Source organism: Scyliorhinus torazame, chromosome 12 (assembly GCF_047496885.1).
Source record: "Scyliorhinus torazame isolate Kashiwa2021f chromosome 12, sScyTor2.1, whole genome shotgun sequence".
Taxonomy (NCBI): Eukaryota; Metazoa; Chordata; class Chondrichthyes; order Carcharhiniformes; family Scyliorhinidae; genus Scyliorhinus; species Scyliorhinus torazame.
The window spans coordinates 80,545,839-80,561,454 of NC_092718.1; the positions used below are offsets into that span (position 1 = coordinate 80,545,839).

Sequence of the window (15,616 nt, forward strand, 5' to 3'; positions counted from 1 at the left end):
GAACACTGGTTAGCAAACAGAGAGAAAGAGGCTATCATGCAAGGGGCCAAGAAGCATTTAACCCCCAGGAAGGATGTACCGCAACTAGCGACACCTGACCCTATGAGGCAGACAGACACGCTGCAAATTAGGAATGGTAATACATCGCATTGATAATGGAATGTTTATAGAACTGTCTCAAATACGAGCTCACCAGCTGAAAAATGTAATAACTTCTGAGACTGCGCCCGATCGCTCTGTGTCTGTGTTCAATGCTGGCAGCTGAACTTTAACCCTTACAGTACCACTGTTAAAAAAAAAAAATTTAAACTGCAGGAAGTCTTATAAATGATTAATGACCCTTGGGCACAGCTATTAAAACACCTGATAGAGTCCAGATGAGAGAATATAGTGACCCATTGCACAGCTTGGTATGCTCGTGAGGATGAGCATGCATACAATTTATAAACGCAAAGTCACTTAGGACAGCAGACCTCATTGCATTTCACTCCTTTTTATTTTTCGGTGTTGTGGGATTAGGAATATTAGTACAGTTGGCCTATAGTCAGAGGTTTATAGGATGGGTTTAACTTCAGAACCCCATTTAACATTGGCCGTAAGACATCCCGCTAAGGCAAAGCAAATAGGAGAAGTGATCAAAGAGGCCAAAGGAAAAAAGTAATACATGGGATTTATATTGAAATGGATGGACAAAATTGCCTGATAACATTTTATGGCAAACAGGAGGGCAAAGTGACCTGGAAAGAGGAGCAATGGCCCACTACATTTGAAAGACAACAACCTCCCCGAGAGAGCCATAGAACATAGAACAATGCAGCGCAGTACAGGCCCTTCGGCCCACGATGTTGCACCGAAACAAAAGCCATCTAACCTACACTATGCCATTATCATCCATATGTTTATCCAATAAACTTTTAAATGCCCTCAATGTTGGCGAGTTCACTACTGTAGCAGGTAGGGCATTCCACGGCCTCACTACTCTTTGCGTAAAGAACCTACCTCTGACCTCTGTCCTATATCTATTACCCCTCAGTTTAAAGTTATGTCCCCTCGTGCCAGCCATATCCATCCGCGGGAGAAGGCTCTCACTGTCCACCCTATCCAACCCCCTGATCATTTTGTATGCCTCTATTAAGTCTCCTCTTAACCTTCTTCTCTCCAACGAAAACAACCTCAAGTCCATCAGCCTTTCCTCATAAGATTTTCCCTCCATACCAGGCAACATCCTGGTAAATCTCCTCTGCACCCGCTCCAAAGCCTCCACGTCCTTCCTATAATGCGGTGACCAGAACTGTACGCAATACTCCAAATGCGGCCGTACCAGAGTTCTGTACAGCTGCAACATGACCTCCCGACTCCGGAACTCAATCCCTCTACCAATAAAGGCCAACACTCCATAGGCCTTCTTCACAACCCTATCAACCTGGGTGGCAACTTTCAGGGATCTATGTACATGGACACCTAGATCCCTCTGCTCATCCACACTTTCAAGAACTTTACCATTAGCCAAATATTCCGCATTCCTGTTATTCCTTCCAAAGTGAATCACCTCACACTTCTCTACATTAAACTCCATTTGCCACCTCTCAGCCCAGCTCTGCAGCTTATCTATATCCCTCTGTAACCTGCTACATCCTTCCACACTATCGACACCACCACCGACTTTAGTATCGTCTGCAAATTTACTCACCCACCCTTCTGCGCCTTCCTCTAGGTCATTGATAAAAATGACAAACAGCAACGGCCCCAGAACAGATCCTTGTGGTACTCCACTTGTGACTGTACTCCATTCTGAACATTTCCCATCAACCACCACCCTCTGTCTTCTTTCAGCTAGCCAATTTCTGATCCACATCTCTAAATCACCCTCAATCCCCAGCCTCCGTATTTTTTGCAATAGCCTACCGTGGGGAACCTTATCAAACGCTTTGCTGAAATCCATATACACCACATCAACTGCTCTACCCTCGTCTACCTGTTCAGTCACCTTCTCAAAGAACTCAATAAGGTTTGTGAGGCATGACCTACCCTTCACAAAGCCATGCTGACTATCCCTGATCATATTATTCCTATCTAGATGATTATAAATCTTGTCTCTTATAATCCCCTCCAAGACTTTACCCACTACAGACGTGAGGCTCACCGGTCTATAGTTGCCGGGGTTGTCTCTGCTCCCCTTTTTGAACAAAGGGACCACATTTGCTGTCCTCCAGTCCTCTGGCACTATTCCTGTAGCCAATGATGACATAAAAATCAAAGCCAAAAGTCCAGCAATCTCTTCCCTGGCCTCCCAGAGAATCCTAGGATAAATCCCATCAGGTCCCGGGGACTTATCTATTTTCAGCCTGTCCAAAATTGCCAACACCTCTTCCCTACGTACCTCAATGCCATCTATTCTATTAGCCTGGGGCTCAGCATTCTCCTCCACAACATTATCTTTTTCCTGAGTGAATACTGACGAAAAATATTCATTTAGTATCTCGCCTATCTCTTCAGACTCCACACACAATTTCCCATCCCTGTCCTTGACTGGTCCTACTCTTTCCCTAGTCATTTGCTTATTCCTGACATACCTATAGAAAGCTTTTGGGTTTTCCTTGATCCTTCCTGCCAAATACTTCTCATGTCCCCTCCTTGCTCGTCTTAGCTCTCTCTTTAGATCCTTCCTCGCTACCTTGTAACTATCCATTGCCCCAACCGAAACTTCACACTTCATCTTCACATAGGCCTCCTTCTTCCTCTTAACAAGAGATTCCACTTCCTTGGTAAACCACGGTTCCCTTGCTCGACGCCTTCCTCCCTGTCTGACCGGTACATACTTATCAAGAACACGCAGTAGCTGATCCTTGAACAAGCCCCACTTATCCAGTGTGCCCAACACTTGCAGCCTACTTCTCCACCTTATCCCCCCCAAGTCACGTCTAATGGCATCATAATTGCCCTTCCCCCAGCTATAACTCTTGCCCTGCGGTGTATACTTATCCCTTTCCATCATTAACGTAAACGTCACCGAATTGTGGTCACTGTCCCCAAAGTGCTCTCCTACCTCTAAATCCAACACCTGGCCTGGTTCATTACCCAAAACCAAATCCAACGTGGCCTCGCCTCTTGTTTGCCTGTCAACATATTGTTTCAGGAAACCCTCCTGCACACACTGTACAAAAAACGACCCATCTATTGTACTCGAACTATATCTTTTCCAGTCAATATTTGGAAAGTTGAAGTCTCCCATAATAATTACCCTGTTACTTTCGCTCTTATCCAGGATCATCCTCGCCATCCTTTCCTCTACATCCCTAGAACTATTAGGAGGCCTATAAAAAACTCCCAACAGGGTGACCTCTCCTTTCCTGTTTCTAACTTCAGCCCATACTACCTCGGAAGAAGAGTCCCCATCTAGCATCCTCTCCGCCGCCGTAATACTGCTCTTGACTAGCAGCGCCACACCTCCCCCTCTTTTGCCTCCTTCTCTGAGCTTACTAAAACACCTAAACCCCGGAACCTGCAACATCCATTCCTGTCCTTGCTCTATCCATGTCTCCGAAATGGCCACAACATCGAAGTCCCAGGTACCAACCCATGCTGCCAGTTCCCCTACCTTGTTTCGTATACTCCTGGCATTGAAGTAGACACACTTCAAACCACCTACCTGAACACTGGCCCCCTCCTGCGACGTCAAATCTGTGCTCCTGACCTCTATACTCTCATTCTCCCTTACCCTAAAACTACAATCCAGGTTCCCATGCCCCTGCTGCATTAGTTTAAACCCCCCCAAAGAGCACTAACAAATCTCCCCCCCAGGATATTTGTGCCCCTCAGGTTCAGATGTAGACCATCCTGTCTGTAGAGGTCCCACCTTCCCCAGAACGAGCCCCAGTTATCCAGAAATCTGAATCCCTCCCGCCTGCACCATCCCTGTAGCCACGTGTTTAAATGCTCTCTCTCCCTATTCCTCATCTCACTATCACGTGGCACGGGCAACAACCCAGAGATAACAACTCTGTTTGTTCTAGTTCTGAGCTTCCATCCTAGCTCCCTGAAAGCCTGCCTGACATCCTTGTCCCCTTTCCTACCTATGTCGTTAGTGCCAATGTGGACCACGACTTGGGGCTGCTCCCCCTCCCCCTAAGGACCCGGAAAACACGATCCGAGACATCACGTACCCTTGCACCTGGGAGGCAACATACCAAACGTGAGTCTCTCACGCTCCCACAAAATCTCCTATCTGTGCCCCTGACTATAGAGTCCCCAATTACTAATGCTCTGCTCCTCTCCCCCCTTCCCTTCTGAGCAACAGGGACAGACTCCGTGCCAGAGGCCCGTACCCCATGGCTTACCCCTGGTAAGTCGTCCCCCCCACAAGTATCCAAAGCGGTATACTTGTTTCTCAGGGGAACGACCGCAGGGGATCCCTGCACTGACTGCTTTTTCCCAGTCCCTCTTACAGTTACCCACCTATCTCCAATCTTTGGTGTAACTAATTCCCTGAAGCTGCTATCTATGACCCCTTCTGCCTCCCGAATGATCCGAAGTTCTTCCAACTCCAGCTCCAGTTCCCTAACTCGGTCTTGGAGGAGCTGGAGATGGCAGCACTTCCTGCAGGTAAAATCAGCAGGGACACTAACTGCATCCCTCACCTCAAACATCCTGCAGGAGGAACATTGCACTCCCTTCCCTGCCATTCCTCTTACTTTCTACCAAGATCTGGCTAACAACTAAATTAAATTTTTATAAAAAATAATAATAATATAATAAAATATGGTACTTACCTCAGACCAATGGGTTTTATTATTAGGTTAGAGGAGGAGGGCGGGTGGGAGACACTACACGTGTAGTGACTCGGGTTTCCTCTCCACCAGAATTTATTGGTGAGGGTCTTCCCAGACGTCCGCGGGTCGACTTCCTGTTCCCGCCTAAAAAACTAATTTTTAAAAAAAGAAAAATTCTCAGCTCCTGCTGAAATTGACTAACCAGCCAGCTCCACTCCCGCCGAAATCGACTCATTTACTCCCTTCAATCCTGGCCCAGGTACTGCCACATCTATGGGCCCAACATAAAAATCATGTTGGAAAAGTACATTCTGCTCCACTGCATAGGGTGCAGTTACAGAAGAACGTTGCCCTGCCCTGCTTAAAATTATACAGGTTGGCACCGGAAGCAGAAAAAGGGATAGAGGGAGTGATCAATGCACGATTACAGCAAGGGGTGCTGAAGAGAACACAAAGCCCCCGTAACACCCCTATACTCCCCATTCCAAAGACAGGAAGACCCAACGAGTGGTGGTTTGTGCAAGATCTCAGAGCCATCAATAAAATTGTTATCACTATTGTTCCATTGGTGCTGGACATAAATGTCATTTTGTCTTCTATACCACCAACAACGGATACTTTCTCAGCCTTTTTCTCCATACCATCGCACCTGGAAAATCAACATCTATTTGCTTTACATATTGGAATTAACAGTATTAAAAGAGACTTGGATGAATGCCAGTTGTCTGCAGGCTCAACAGTCCCTCAAAATGATGACAATTTATTGATAGCCTCAGAGGGAGGGCTAGTTTGTCAACAGAATACCCTTTTGTTATTATCACATCTGGCAGAAAGAGGGCATAGGGTCTCAATGGACAAGCTGCAATTCTGTCAGGAGACAGTTCAGTATTTGGGATGTCAGCTGCAGCAAGGACAGCGGAGGCTTGTGTCCGAAAGCGTACAGGCTGTAGCAAGGGTACCAACTCCACGCACGAAAAAGGAAATCTTTATCTTCCTCGGAATGGTGGGCTATTGCAGGCAGTGGATCCTGGACTATAGAGAGATGGACGCAGTACTGCGCAAGGCTACCCTACAGGCCGCCCCTTCAGTTGTTACTGGATCCCAGAGAGGGAGCAAGCATTTCGTAATTTGAAACAAGCCATGATTAGCGCCCCTGCCTTGGGACTTACTAATTTCAGCAAACCCTTTACTCTTTATTTGAATGAAGCAGGGGGATTTGCAAAGGGGTCCTGGTGCAAGAGCATTGAGGAGGGAAAAGACCCCTTGCCTATTACTCGGTGGCCCTATGTGCTGTGGTAAAGGGTATGCCAAATTGCTTAAGAGCAGCAGCGGCCATAGTAGAAAAAAAATCAGTTTTGCTGCTGCTTAATTCATCTGCAACATAGCATTTTACTGCGGCTCGACACACTGGGTACGAAGTAATCTTTACGTTTTTTCCCCTCTTAAACCAACTTTACCTACAAGCGAGCGCCAGCTGCCAACCCTGCTACACTCTTACCCGCGCCCTCGCAAACAGAACATATGTATGATCATGACTGTTTACTATTGGTTGAAGCCACCACAACCTCTTGACCTGATTCACCCAAGAGGAAATCCAGACACCATCTTTTTCACCAATGGGTCAGCAAACCGATCAAATGATATGACCGTCCTGGCCGGTGATGCAATAGTAACTCCATTCAAGATAGTGGAAGCTTTTGCTCTGCCTTCGGGAAAGTTTGCTCAAGCGGCCAAATAGTTTGCCCTTACTAAAGCATGTATTCTAGCTGAAAATAAAACAGTTAATATTTATACTGATTCCCGATCCGCTTTTGGGGTAGTACATAATTTTGGCCAGTTATGGAAAAACAGGGGATTCATAACTTCCTCCGGCCAACCTATTAAACATGCTAAATTGGTTTTACATTTACTAGATGCTGTTCAGCCCAGCAAGATAGCCGTTTTAAAGTGAGAAGCGCATACTACCCCAGACGATGAAGTCTCATGCGACAATAGATTTGCTGATAAAATAGCAAAGGAAGGGGCTCTCAAACAGCAGCCACAACTGCAAGCGGCTGCAGTTGAACTTCAGTCCACCATAACAGAACCAAAGTTTAAAAAAGCCTCTCTACAGGAGCATCGCTCTTGGCTAAAAGCAGGTTGCTATCAAGACAATTTTGATAGGTGGATAAGGGCTTTGAAAATAAACCAAACGTATGAAGCTCTCAGAGAAATTATTCTTTTGGAGGAGTTTAAAAATTCAATTCCCGATGTAGTTAGAACTCATGTGGAAGAACAGAGGGTTAAAACTGGGAGAATGGCAGATGATTATGAATTAGTTCATAAATCAAAGTTTGGTTTCCGACATCAGTCTCAGCCTGTGGGGGATAGAAACTGGGGACATGAGAAATACTCAAGTGGCAAAGGTAAAGGTGATCGGATGGGAGATAACAACAGTTTCAAATGTTTTCACTGTAATAAACTAGGCCATGTAAAGTCACAGTGTTGGTGGTTGAAGAAAAGCACTGGGAAGGCTGATGTGGTAAGACCGGATAAGACTGTGGGGTTTGTGAAAGTGGTAAAGGAAAACCCAGGTGAAGCGAAGGAGGTGCAAAAGATTATACAGCCTGATCAAGAGTTGATTGATTAAGAAGGTGCCAGATCTTTTGAAATAATTTACTTGTGTGGGTAAAGTTTACTCATGTGTATCAGGAGGAGCAGGTAATGAAGTCACAATTTTAAGAGATACGGGAGCTAGTCAATCTTTGATGGTTGGAGATGAGGAGTTATGTAGTCTGGGAAGAATGTTGCCAGAAAAGGTGGTAATATGTGGAATTCAGAGTGAGAGGAGTAGTGTTCCATTATATAAGGTAAGGTTGGAAAATCCAGTGAAGAGTGATGAAGTGGTAGTAGGAGTAATAGAGAAACTATCTTGTCCAGGAATACAGTTTATCTTGGGTAATGATATAGCTGGATCGCAGGTGGGAGTGATGCCTACTGTGGTTGATAAGCCAGTGGAAAATCAGACAACTGAAGTGTTGAAGGACGAATATCCTGGGATTTTTCTGGATTGTGTAGTAACAAGGTTGCAAAGTCACAGGTTAAGACAAGAGGAGAAATCAAAGAGTGAAGATGAAGTTGAAGTGCATGTATGATTTGTCAAAGGATAGTGGACATGTTTTCACGGTGGGTAGAGGCTTTTCCAATCAAAGGTGATGATGCTAGAACAATGGTAAATATTCTGGTAGCAGAGAATGGTTAAAGGAAATAATACCTAGGTTTGGGATACCAATGGGTATTAACAGTGACAGGGGAACTCATTTCACTAGCAAATTGACCAAAGCCTTAACAGAAGCCATGGGATTTGATTGGAAATTGCATATCCCATATCAGCCACAATCCTCAGGAATGGTGGAAAGGGCGGATGGAATAATTAAAACTGCAGTTACAAAAGTGTGTCAACAAAATGGGTTGCTATGGCCAGATGCCATACCCATAGTGATGTATGCCCTGAGAAATCAGAGAAATCGTAATACAGGTTTAACCCTGTATGAGAAAATAATTGGAACGTCCCATGACAACTGGAACTAAACCCCCAATGGCTCCAGCGGCAGTAGCCATAATATGGGCAGATGAGGCATCACTAAAATATGCTCAGGACATGTGTGAAACCGCTGAAAAAATAAATAAATAAATAAAACATGAAAAGGTGCAAAAGGCTCAGATGCATCCAAAAGAGGGAAATACACACCCTTTAAACCTGGAGATCAAGTGTATGTGAAAGCATTAAACAAAGATTCTTTTTCTCCTAGGTGAAATGGACCCTACCAAGTGCTGCTAACAACCCGAACAGCCATTAAAGTAAAAGAAAAGCCAGATGGGATCCACGCAACTCGTGTAAACTACATCATACGGAACTTTGAGAGTACTAGTGAGACGCTAACCTGAAGAGAATAACGGTGTTGATATTTTTATATTATCATATTAATCCAACATCATGTAGAGGGTAAACTGCATACTAACACCTTAACATACATGTCTCACTCATACGCAGAGAGGGTAAATAAATTCAGTTGTTGGGTTTGTACACAAATTCCCAGATGCTTGGAGGAGGGCTTCCCTGTGCGACCTATCGCATTCGCCAGTAAAGAGATAGCAGAATGGGCTCTAAGACAAAATAGTACAGGACATGGTGAAGATACACAGAATATGTTTGATTGGAGATTAGCTGGATACGATATGAATAGGTTTGAGGAATGGTGGGGGCCTAGGTTTAATGTAACACGTCAAACGCCCTGTTTGATCCTTCCCAATTACACTGGAGTCCCAAAGGGTAGCATATGCTTTAGGAAACATAAAACATATGGGACCTACCCAGTCGGCACAAGTCAGTGTGATCAGATCTTGAATTGGCAACCCCCTATGTTCCACCTTACAGCTAAAGGATTATTCATCTTTGATTGGTCAGGAGTTGAAAATCAAACTAGTGGAGACTCCTGGGAAGGGGATCGATTAGACTAATGATGACTGATAGTAAAGGAAACCTGACCGCATATAACGGCACGTATTTTATCTGTGGCCACACCAGAAAATTGGGAAGGCTCCTGCTATTTGGGATATGTAGTCCCTTATGTACATCACGTCCAGCAACTGCAGGACCATCCCCATCACAGGACGACACAAAGTATTATGACATGGGCACAAATGCTGGAAATAATGATACCACCATTAGGAATAGCCACTAATGCATACGAACTACGCGAACTACGAGAAATCCTTGAGCAGGTAGCTACACTGCAGAAGCTGTTAACCAGAGAGAAACTGAGATGGTTGCTATAAGAGCGGTTGCTCTGCAGAATAGAATGGCTCTTGATTTCTTGTTAGCTGAAAAGGGAGGTACTTGTGCCCTGATTGGAAGTGACTGCTGCACATACATCCCTGATAACTCAGAGAAAATTGATAATCTGGTGGATCACATTCGTGGAGAGGTAACAAGATTACACAAAAATGAGGGATGGGACTTTGGCTTTGGATGCTAGGATCGTCAGAACAGAGGATTGTGTTCTGGATTATAATCGCCATTGTAATCTTGATTGTCGTATGGTTACTGTTTTAATATTGCGCAAGATATTTTTATTGTACTAACACGGGAGAACAGCCCTATCCACCTTGCCTCCTTGCTACCAGCTCATAACACGCAGGGAACTGTCATACGTCCGTTCCCCTTACATTATAAACCACCCTTCTCTATGGAGGACACGATAATTTACTAAAAGGTGTTGATCAAAAGATCAACAAGGAGGGAATTGCAGAAGGGAAGTTAATGAGTTACCAATTTAGAAGCATGCTGGGAATATTAACTATATTTTAACACTGCTTTTGAGCGAAAATAAGGAGGTCAAGTAATGTAAACCAAATACTGCTTAGTATGTGGTATTATGATAATAAGTTGTTCTTCCGAAGGACAACAAATTGTTTTTAAACAAAGGGCAAAACATTCATATTTCCTCTTGCGTATGTTCCCAAGCTTTATCTCTTCAAAGTCGTTTATTTCAACCTATAAATATAATGGTTTTTGACTGCATAACTCAGAGTGCAGTGCCTTGGCTTTGCAGCTGAAACACTCTCTCTCCACAAGTATATTTGTGTAAATAAATTTCCTTAAATCGAACCTCGAGGAATTTGTCTTTATTATGATTTTCACGACACACGTGAATAGATGGAGGCCAATTCAGCCCCCTTAAGCCTGTTACACAGGAACAGGAGGCCCATTAAACCCTCTCAAGCCTGTTACACAAGAACAGGAGGTCCATTTGGTCCCTTGGACCTCTCACACAGAAGAGGAGGAGGCCCATTTAGCCCCCTCCAGCTTGTTACACAAAAACAGGAGGCCCATTCAGCCCCCTCGAGTCTGTTGCACAGGAACAGGAGGAGGCCTGTTTAGCATCTCAAGCCGGTCTCTCTGATATCCCGAGGCCTACATTTATCCCATTATTCATGAAGGCCCCGCATTCTCAACCTTGCCCCTCGCCTGACCTGTGGTGATCCTCAGGTTTAATCATCAGCAGTCAGCTCCCTCCCTGAAAGGAGAAAGCAACCTCTGATCATCTGACCATGGCAACTTTATTTTACTATATTTATTCCTCAGCCTGATTAAATCACTGATTAAATCAACCAACTGGTTGGAGTCATACCTCGCAAAAAGGAAGAAATGTATGTGATTGTTGCAGGTTGACCCTCTCAGCTCCAGGACATCACTGCAGGAGTTCCCCATTGCAGCTTCCTAGGCTCAACTATCTTCCGCTGTTTCATCAATGACCTTCCCTCCATCATAAAGACAGAAGTGTGGATGTATGCTGATGATATCTCCTCAGATACTGAAGCAGTCCAGGCTCAAATGCAACAAGACCTGGACATTATCCAGGCTTGGGCTGATAGTGATATTTATCACACAAGTGCCAGGCAGTGACCATCTCCAACAAAAGAGAATCTATTTATCTATCTCCTCCTAACATTCAATGGCATTATCATCGCTGAATCCCCCACTATCAACATCCGGGGGGTTAGAACCATGGAATTCCTACAGTCCAGAAGGAGACCATTCGGCTCATCGAGTCTCCACCGACACTCTGAAAAAGCACCCTACCTAGGTCTACTCGCCCGCCCCAGCCCTCAACCTCACCCAACCTGCACATCTCCCAATACTAAGTGGCAATTAGCATGGCCTATCCGTCCAACCTGCACACCTTTGGACTGTGGGAGGAAACGGGGGCACCCGGAGGAAACTCACACAGACACGGGAGAAAGTGAAAACCTTACACAGGCACCGAAGGCTGGAATTGAAGCTGGGTCCCTGGTGAAATGTTCTCAGACCTGACATGAGATGTCAGATTTACAGGCCTACACCAAGGGCAAGAATTACCAGCACCTGACAATGAAGGAACCGTTTAACTACAGTCATTAGTGGGTAAACATTTCAAGAGTTTGGAAGTATTCGTGCATTATAAATACAGTTGTATATCAAAGCATGTCTGTGCTAGCTAGGAGCAGCAGTAACACCTCAGTAATGGGATACGTCTGGCCAGGGGCGTATTCTGGTGCCATGCCCGACTCCTTGGATTAGATCAATGAATATTTTCAAAAGAATTGTATTAAAATGATTACCATTCTGCAAAAAAGCTGAGTGTATAATTGAGGTAACAGTTTCTTGATTATGGAGTAACTGTGCCATATTCAACAGACATTGACCGGGAACTGAACTGGATTAACCATATAAATCTGTGGCGATGGGCGGCACGGTGGCACAGTGGTTAGCACAGCTGTCTCACGGCATCAAGACCCGGGTTCGATCCCGACCCCAGGTCACTGTCTATGTGGAGTTTGCACATTCTCCCCGTGTCTGCGTGGGTCTCACCCCCACAACCCAAAAACGTGCAGGCTGGGTGGACTGGCCACTCTAAATTGCCCTTTACTTGGAAAAAATAATTGGGCACTCTAAATATACTTTTTTTAAAATACTGTGGCTTCCAGAGCAGGTCAGAGGTTGGGAAACCTGCGGCGAGTAGCTCACCTCCTGACTCATCAAAGTCTGTCCATCATCTACAAGACACAAGTCAGGAGTGTGATGGAATACTCCCCACTTGCCTGGATGAATGCAACTCCAAAAATACTCAAGAAGCTTGATATCATCCAGGAGGCTCCTTTGGCAACACCCTCCAAAGCCACGACCTCTGCCATCTAGAAGGACGTGGGCGGCAGATACCTGGGAGCACCACCACCTGGAGGTTCTCCTCCAAGTCACTCACCATCCTGACTTGGAAATATTTCAGTCGTTCTTTCACTGTCTCTGGGTCAAAATCCTAGAACTCCCTCCCTAACAGCACTGTGGGTGTACCTACACCACATCGACTGCTGCAGCTCAAGAAAGCGGCTCATCCCCACCCTCTCGATGGGCAATTCGGGAAAGCTTTTGAATGCCATGAATGGATTAAAAAATCAGATGATCTGGGTCCTTATCTCACTGTTGTTTGTGGGATCTTGCAGTGCACAAATTAACTGCCACGTTTCCTATATTACAATAGTGACCACACTTGAAAATCAGTCATTCATTGTCTGTGAAGGCTTTGGGGCGTACTGAGGTGGTGACAGGCGTGAGAAAAATGTCTTTCTAACAGTGAGAGAATCAGGTCACATGCTTACCAGTTGTCCCGCTAACAGGGGCATGTACTCGATGATGGCCAATCGAACACGCCACTTGGCATCTTCGGCCAACTCGACAATGGCGGGTAGCAGGGACTGCGACAGCTGCCTGATGCCGATCACCTCGTTCACACAGTCCAGGTTCGAAATGATATTCAGTCGGACCTCTGGGCACTGCAGAGAGAGAGTGGGAAAGACAGAGAGAGTGAGAGAGAGAAGGAGAGAGAGAGAGATAGAGAAAAAGTGAAAAAGTCAGAGTGAGAAAGGGAGAGAGGGAGACCGTGCAGGGAGGGAATGAGAGAGAAAACAAAACGCACAAAGAGAGAGATTGAGAGAGAGAAAGAGAGATCGCACAGGGAGTGAGTGAGTGAGTGAGAGAGAGAGTGAGAGAGCATGCAGGGAATGAGTGAGAGAAAGAGAGAGACGGTTAGAGACAGAGGGCTCAGTTCAACTAAATGCGAACAAAGATCCATAGTTAGCGCATTTAGCCGCATGTTTCCCAGCGCTCGCAGCACCAAGAAACACATGGCTGTACAACGCAACTCACATTATATAAGGGGCTTCTGCGGGAAACGCGCGGCCAAGGCTGCACATAGTCCCATTTTGTACACTGGGAAGCTCCGTTCACTATAACTCCTCAATGCAGTGAGAGAAAATTGCGTCCCGATCTCCAAGGCCCCCGAAGCGACCCCTGACCCCTCACTCCCGTAGCCCGGACGCACTATGGGAGGCTCCCCACCCCTCCGTACCCTCCCCAACACCCGCGCAGGCACCCCCAGCCCAATCGCACGCAAAAATGCCAACCTGGCACCCTGGCAGTGCCCTTAGCAGCTGGCAGTGCCACCTGGGCAGCTTGGCAGTGCCTGCCGGGCATTACCAAGGTGCCAGGCTGGCACTGCCGAGGTGCCCAGGTGGCACCAGCAGTACCAGAGCACTACCCTGCTAAAGGGGCATGCAGCTGGAGGCTTCCGATCCCCTGGGAGACCCCCACAAGTGCCGTTCCATCTGGTCCCCATTTGTGGGGACCTGTGCTGAGCGGTGCTCGCCCGAGGTCACCAAGGCAAAAGGAATGAATCCCAAAGCCTCAGGTACCTCGGGAATCTGCACATTACAGTGAGATTAGCTGTCTCGCTCGAATAAGATTTGCCAAAAAGTGATCCCACCCACAATGGGCAGGATCTACATCGCAACGTTTCACGAGATTGCGTTGGATCTCGCTGGATGTTGCGAGCCGGATAGATCCCAGGAAAAGGGTCTTGTGGCTTTTATCGACAATGCAGCGCTACGGCACGCTGACTTTCAGCCGCAGCGTGGCCATTGGATCGCGCCCAAAGAGAGAAATAATGCAGAGAGGAGAGGGTGAGGGCGAGTTGAAACACAGAGATGAAGAGAGACAGCGACAGAGAGGGAAGGAGAGACAGAGAAAGAGTGCAGAGAGAGACAGTGAGACATAGAGAGAGAGACAGAGAGAAAGAGTGCAGAAAGAAAGAGGATGGGAGAGAGAGTCTGCAGATGGTGAGAGAGAGATGGGAAGAGGCAGAGTGAAGAGATAGACAGCGAGAGCAAGGGTGTGTCGTGTGAGAGTGCCTTTAAGAACCGGATGTATAAGCAATGTACCTTTATGAAATGGAGCTGATCATATCACTGAAGTGATGTCAGAGGGTGGGGGGAGCTGAGCTCACTTCTGCTTTTTAAGTTTCAGTTTCAGAATGCAGCTGGGAGTGTCTGTGTGTTTTGCTGTGAGCTGCATGAAGAAACACAGAGCTGGTCTGTTGATTTCTGCAATCCAAAGACTATAAATATATGGAATGTAACCTAATGTGCTCCTATTTTTGAAGGTTTGAAGTCTTTTGGATGTTTAAAGGAACAGTTTGAAGGATTATTTAGCGTTGTAGTCTTTTGGGATTATCTCTGAAGTAATGGGTGTTAAGATATTGAATGTTTGTTTTTAAAAGGTTAACTGGAGTTCATAGAATAAACATTTTGTTTTGTTTTAAAAACCGCTTGTCCATTTCTGCTGTATCACACCTCGAGAGTACGCCACGTGCTTCCCACACCACAATCTATTAAAAGTTGTGGGTCGGTTGAACTCCATGAAACACTTTGGGGTTCTGTAAACCCAGACCCATAACAGGTGCACAAACAGAAGAATATGGAGAGGGACAGAGCAAATTGCAGATAGGGTGTAAGAGCCCTTTCTGTTGATTCCCTTATTTTCTCTTTATTTTTACTGTTATAATTTTGATCCATGGATGCTTAATGCATATATATCTTTAAGCAGAGTGGGAGAAGTGAGGAATTCAAAAGTTACAAAAGAGAAAGAGACACAAAAGAGCTTTTGGACAGCGGAACTCATTGTTTGGCACCCAAGAGATAGGTGGGACACGATTCGATTGGTTGGCTGGTGGCCAATAAATTGGCCAAAGGGCCGTATTTTGCCTGGTAGGAGGCGGCGATTGGATCCTATAGTGGGATTTTTTTTTCCAGAGAACCAGGGAACGACAGTCAAGAAAAAAGTTGTTCCCTCTCTTTCTCTCTTCTTTTTCTCCATCAAAGCTGTGTAGCTGCTGTATTTCTGAAACAGAGACCTGAATGAATCTGCAGTGAAAGTCACTGCAGACAGAAAGCAGAAACCTCAAACTTAAAAGCCTGGACTGAAGAACAATGTG

At 45.7% G+C, this 15,616-nt stretch overlaps 1 protein-coding gene across 3 annotated transcripts in view; it reads right to left on the bottom strand.

The window, feature by feature from the left end:
• LOC140386516 (serine/threonine-protein phosphatase 2A 65 kDa regulatory subunit A beta isoform-like) overlaps window positions 1-15,616 on the bottom strand; it is a 96,113-nt gene that overhangs the window by 38,396 nt on the left and 42,101 nt on the right. For all 3 annotated transcript variants that reach the window (XR_011933630.1, XM_072468913.1, XM_072468914.1), the window contains exon 10: window positions 12,948-13,121. Coding sequence is in view for 2 of the 3 variants with exons in the window: in XM_072468913.1 (XP_072325014.1) it covers window positions 12,948-13,121 (174 nt within the window). In the remaining variant the exon portion in view is untranslated. The remainder of the gene's footprint in view (window positions 1-12,947; window positions 13,122-15,616) is intronic.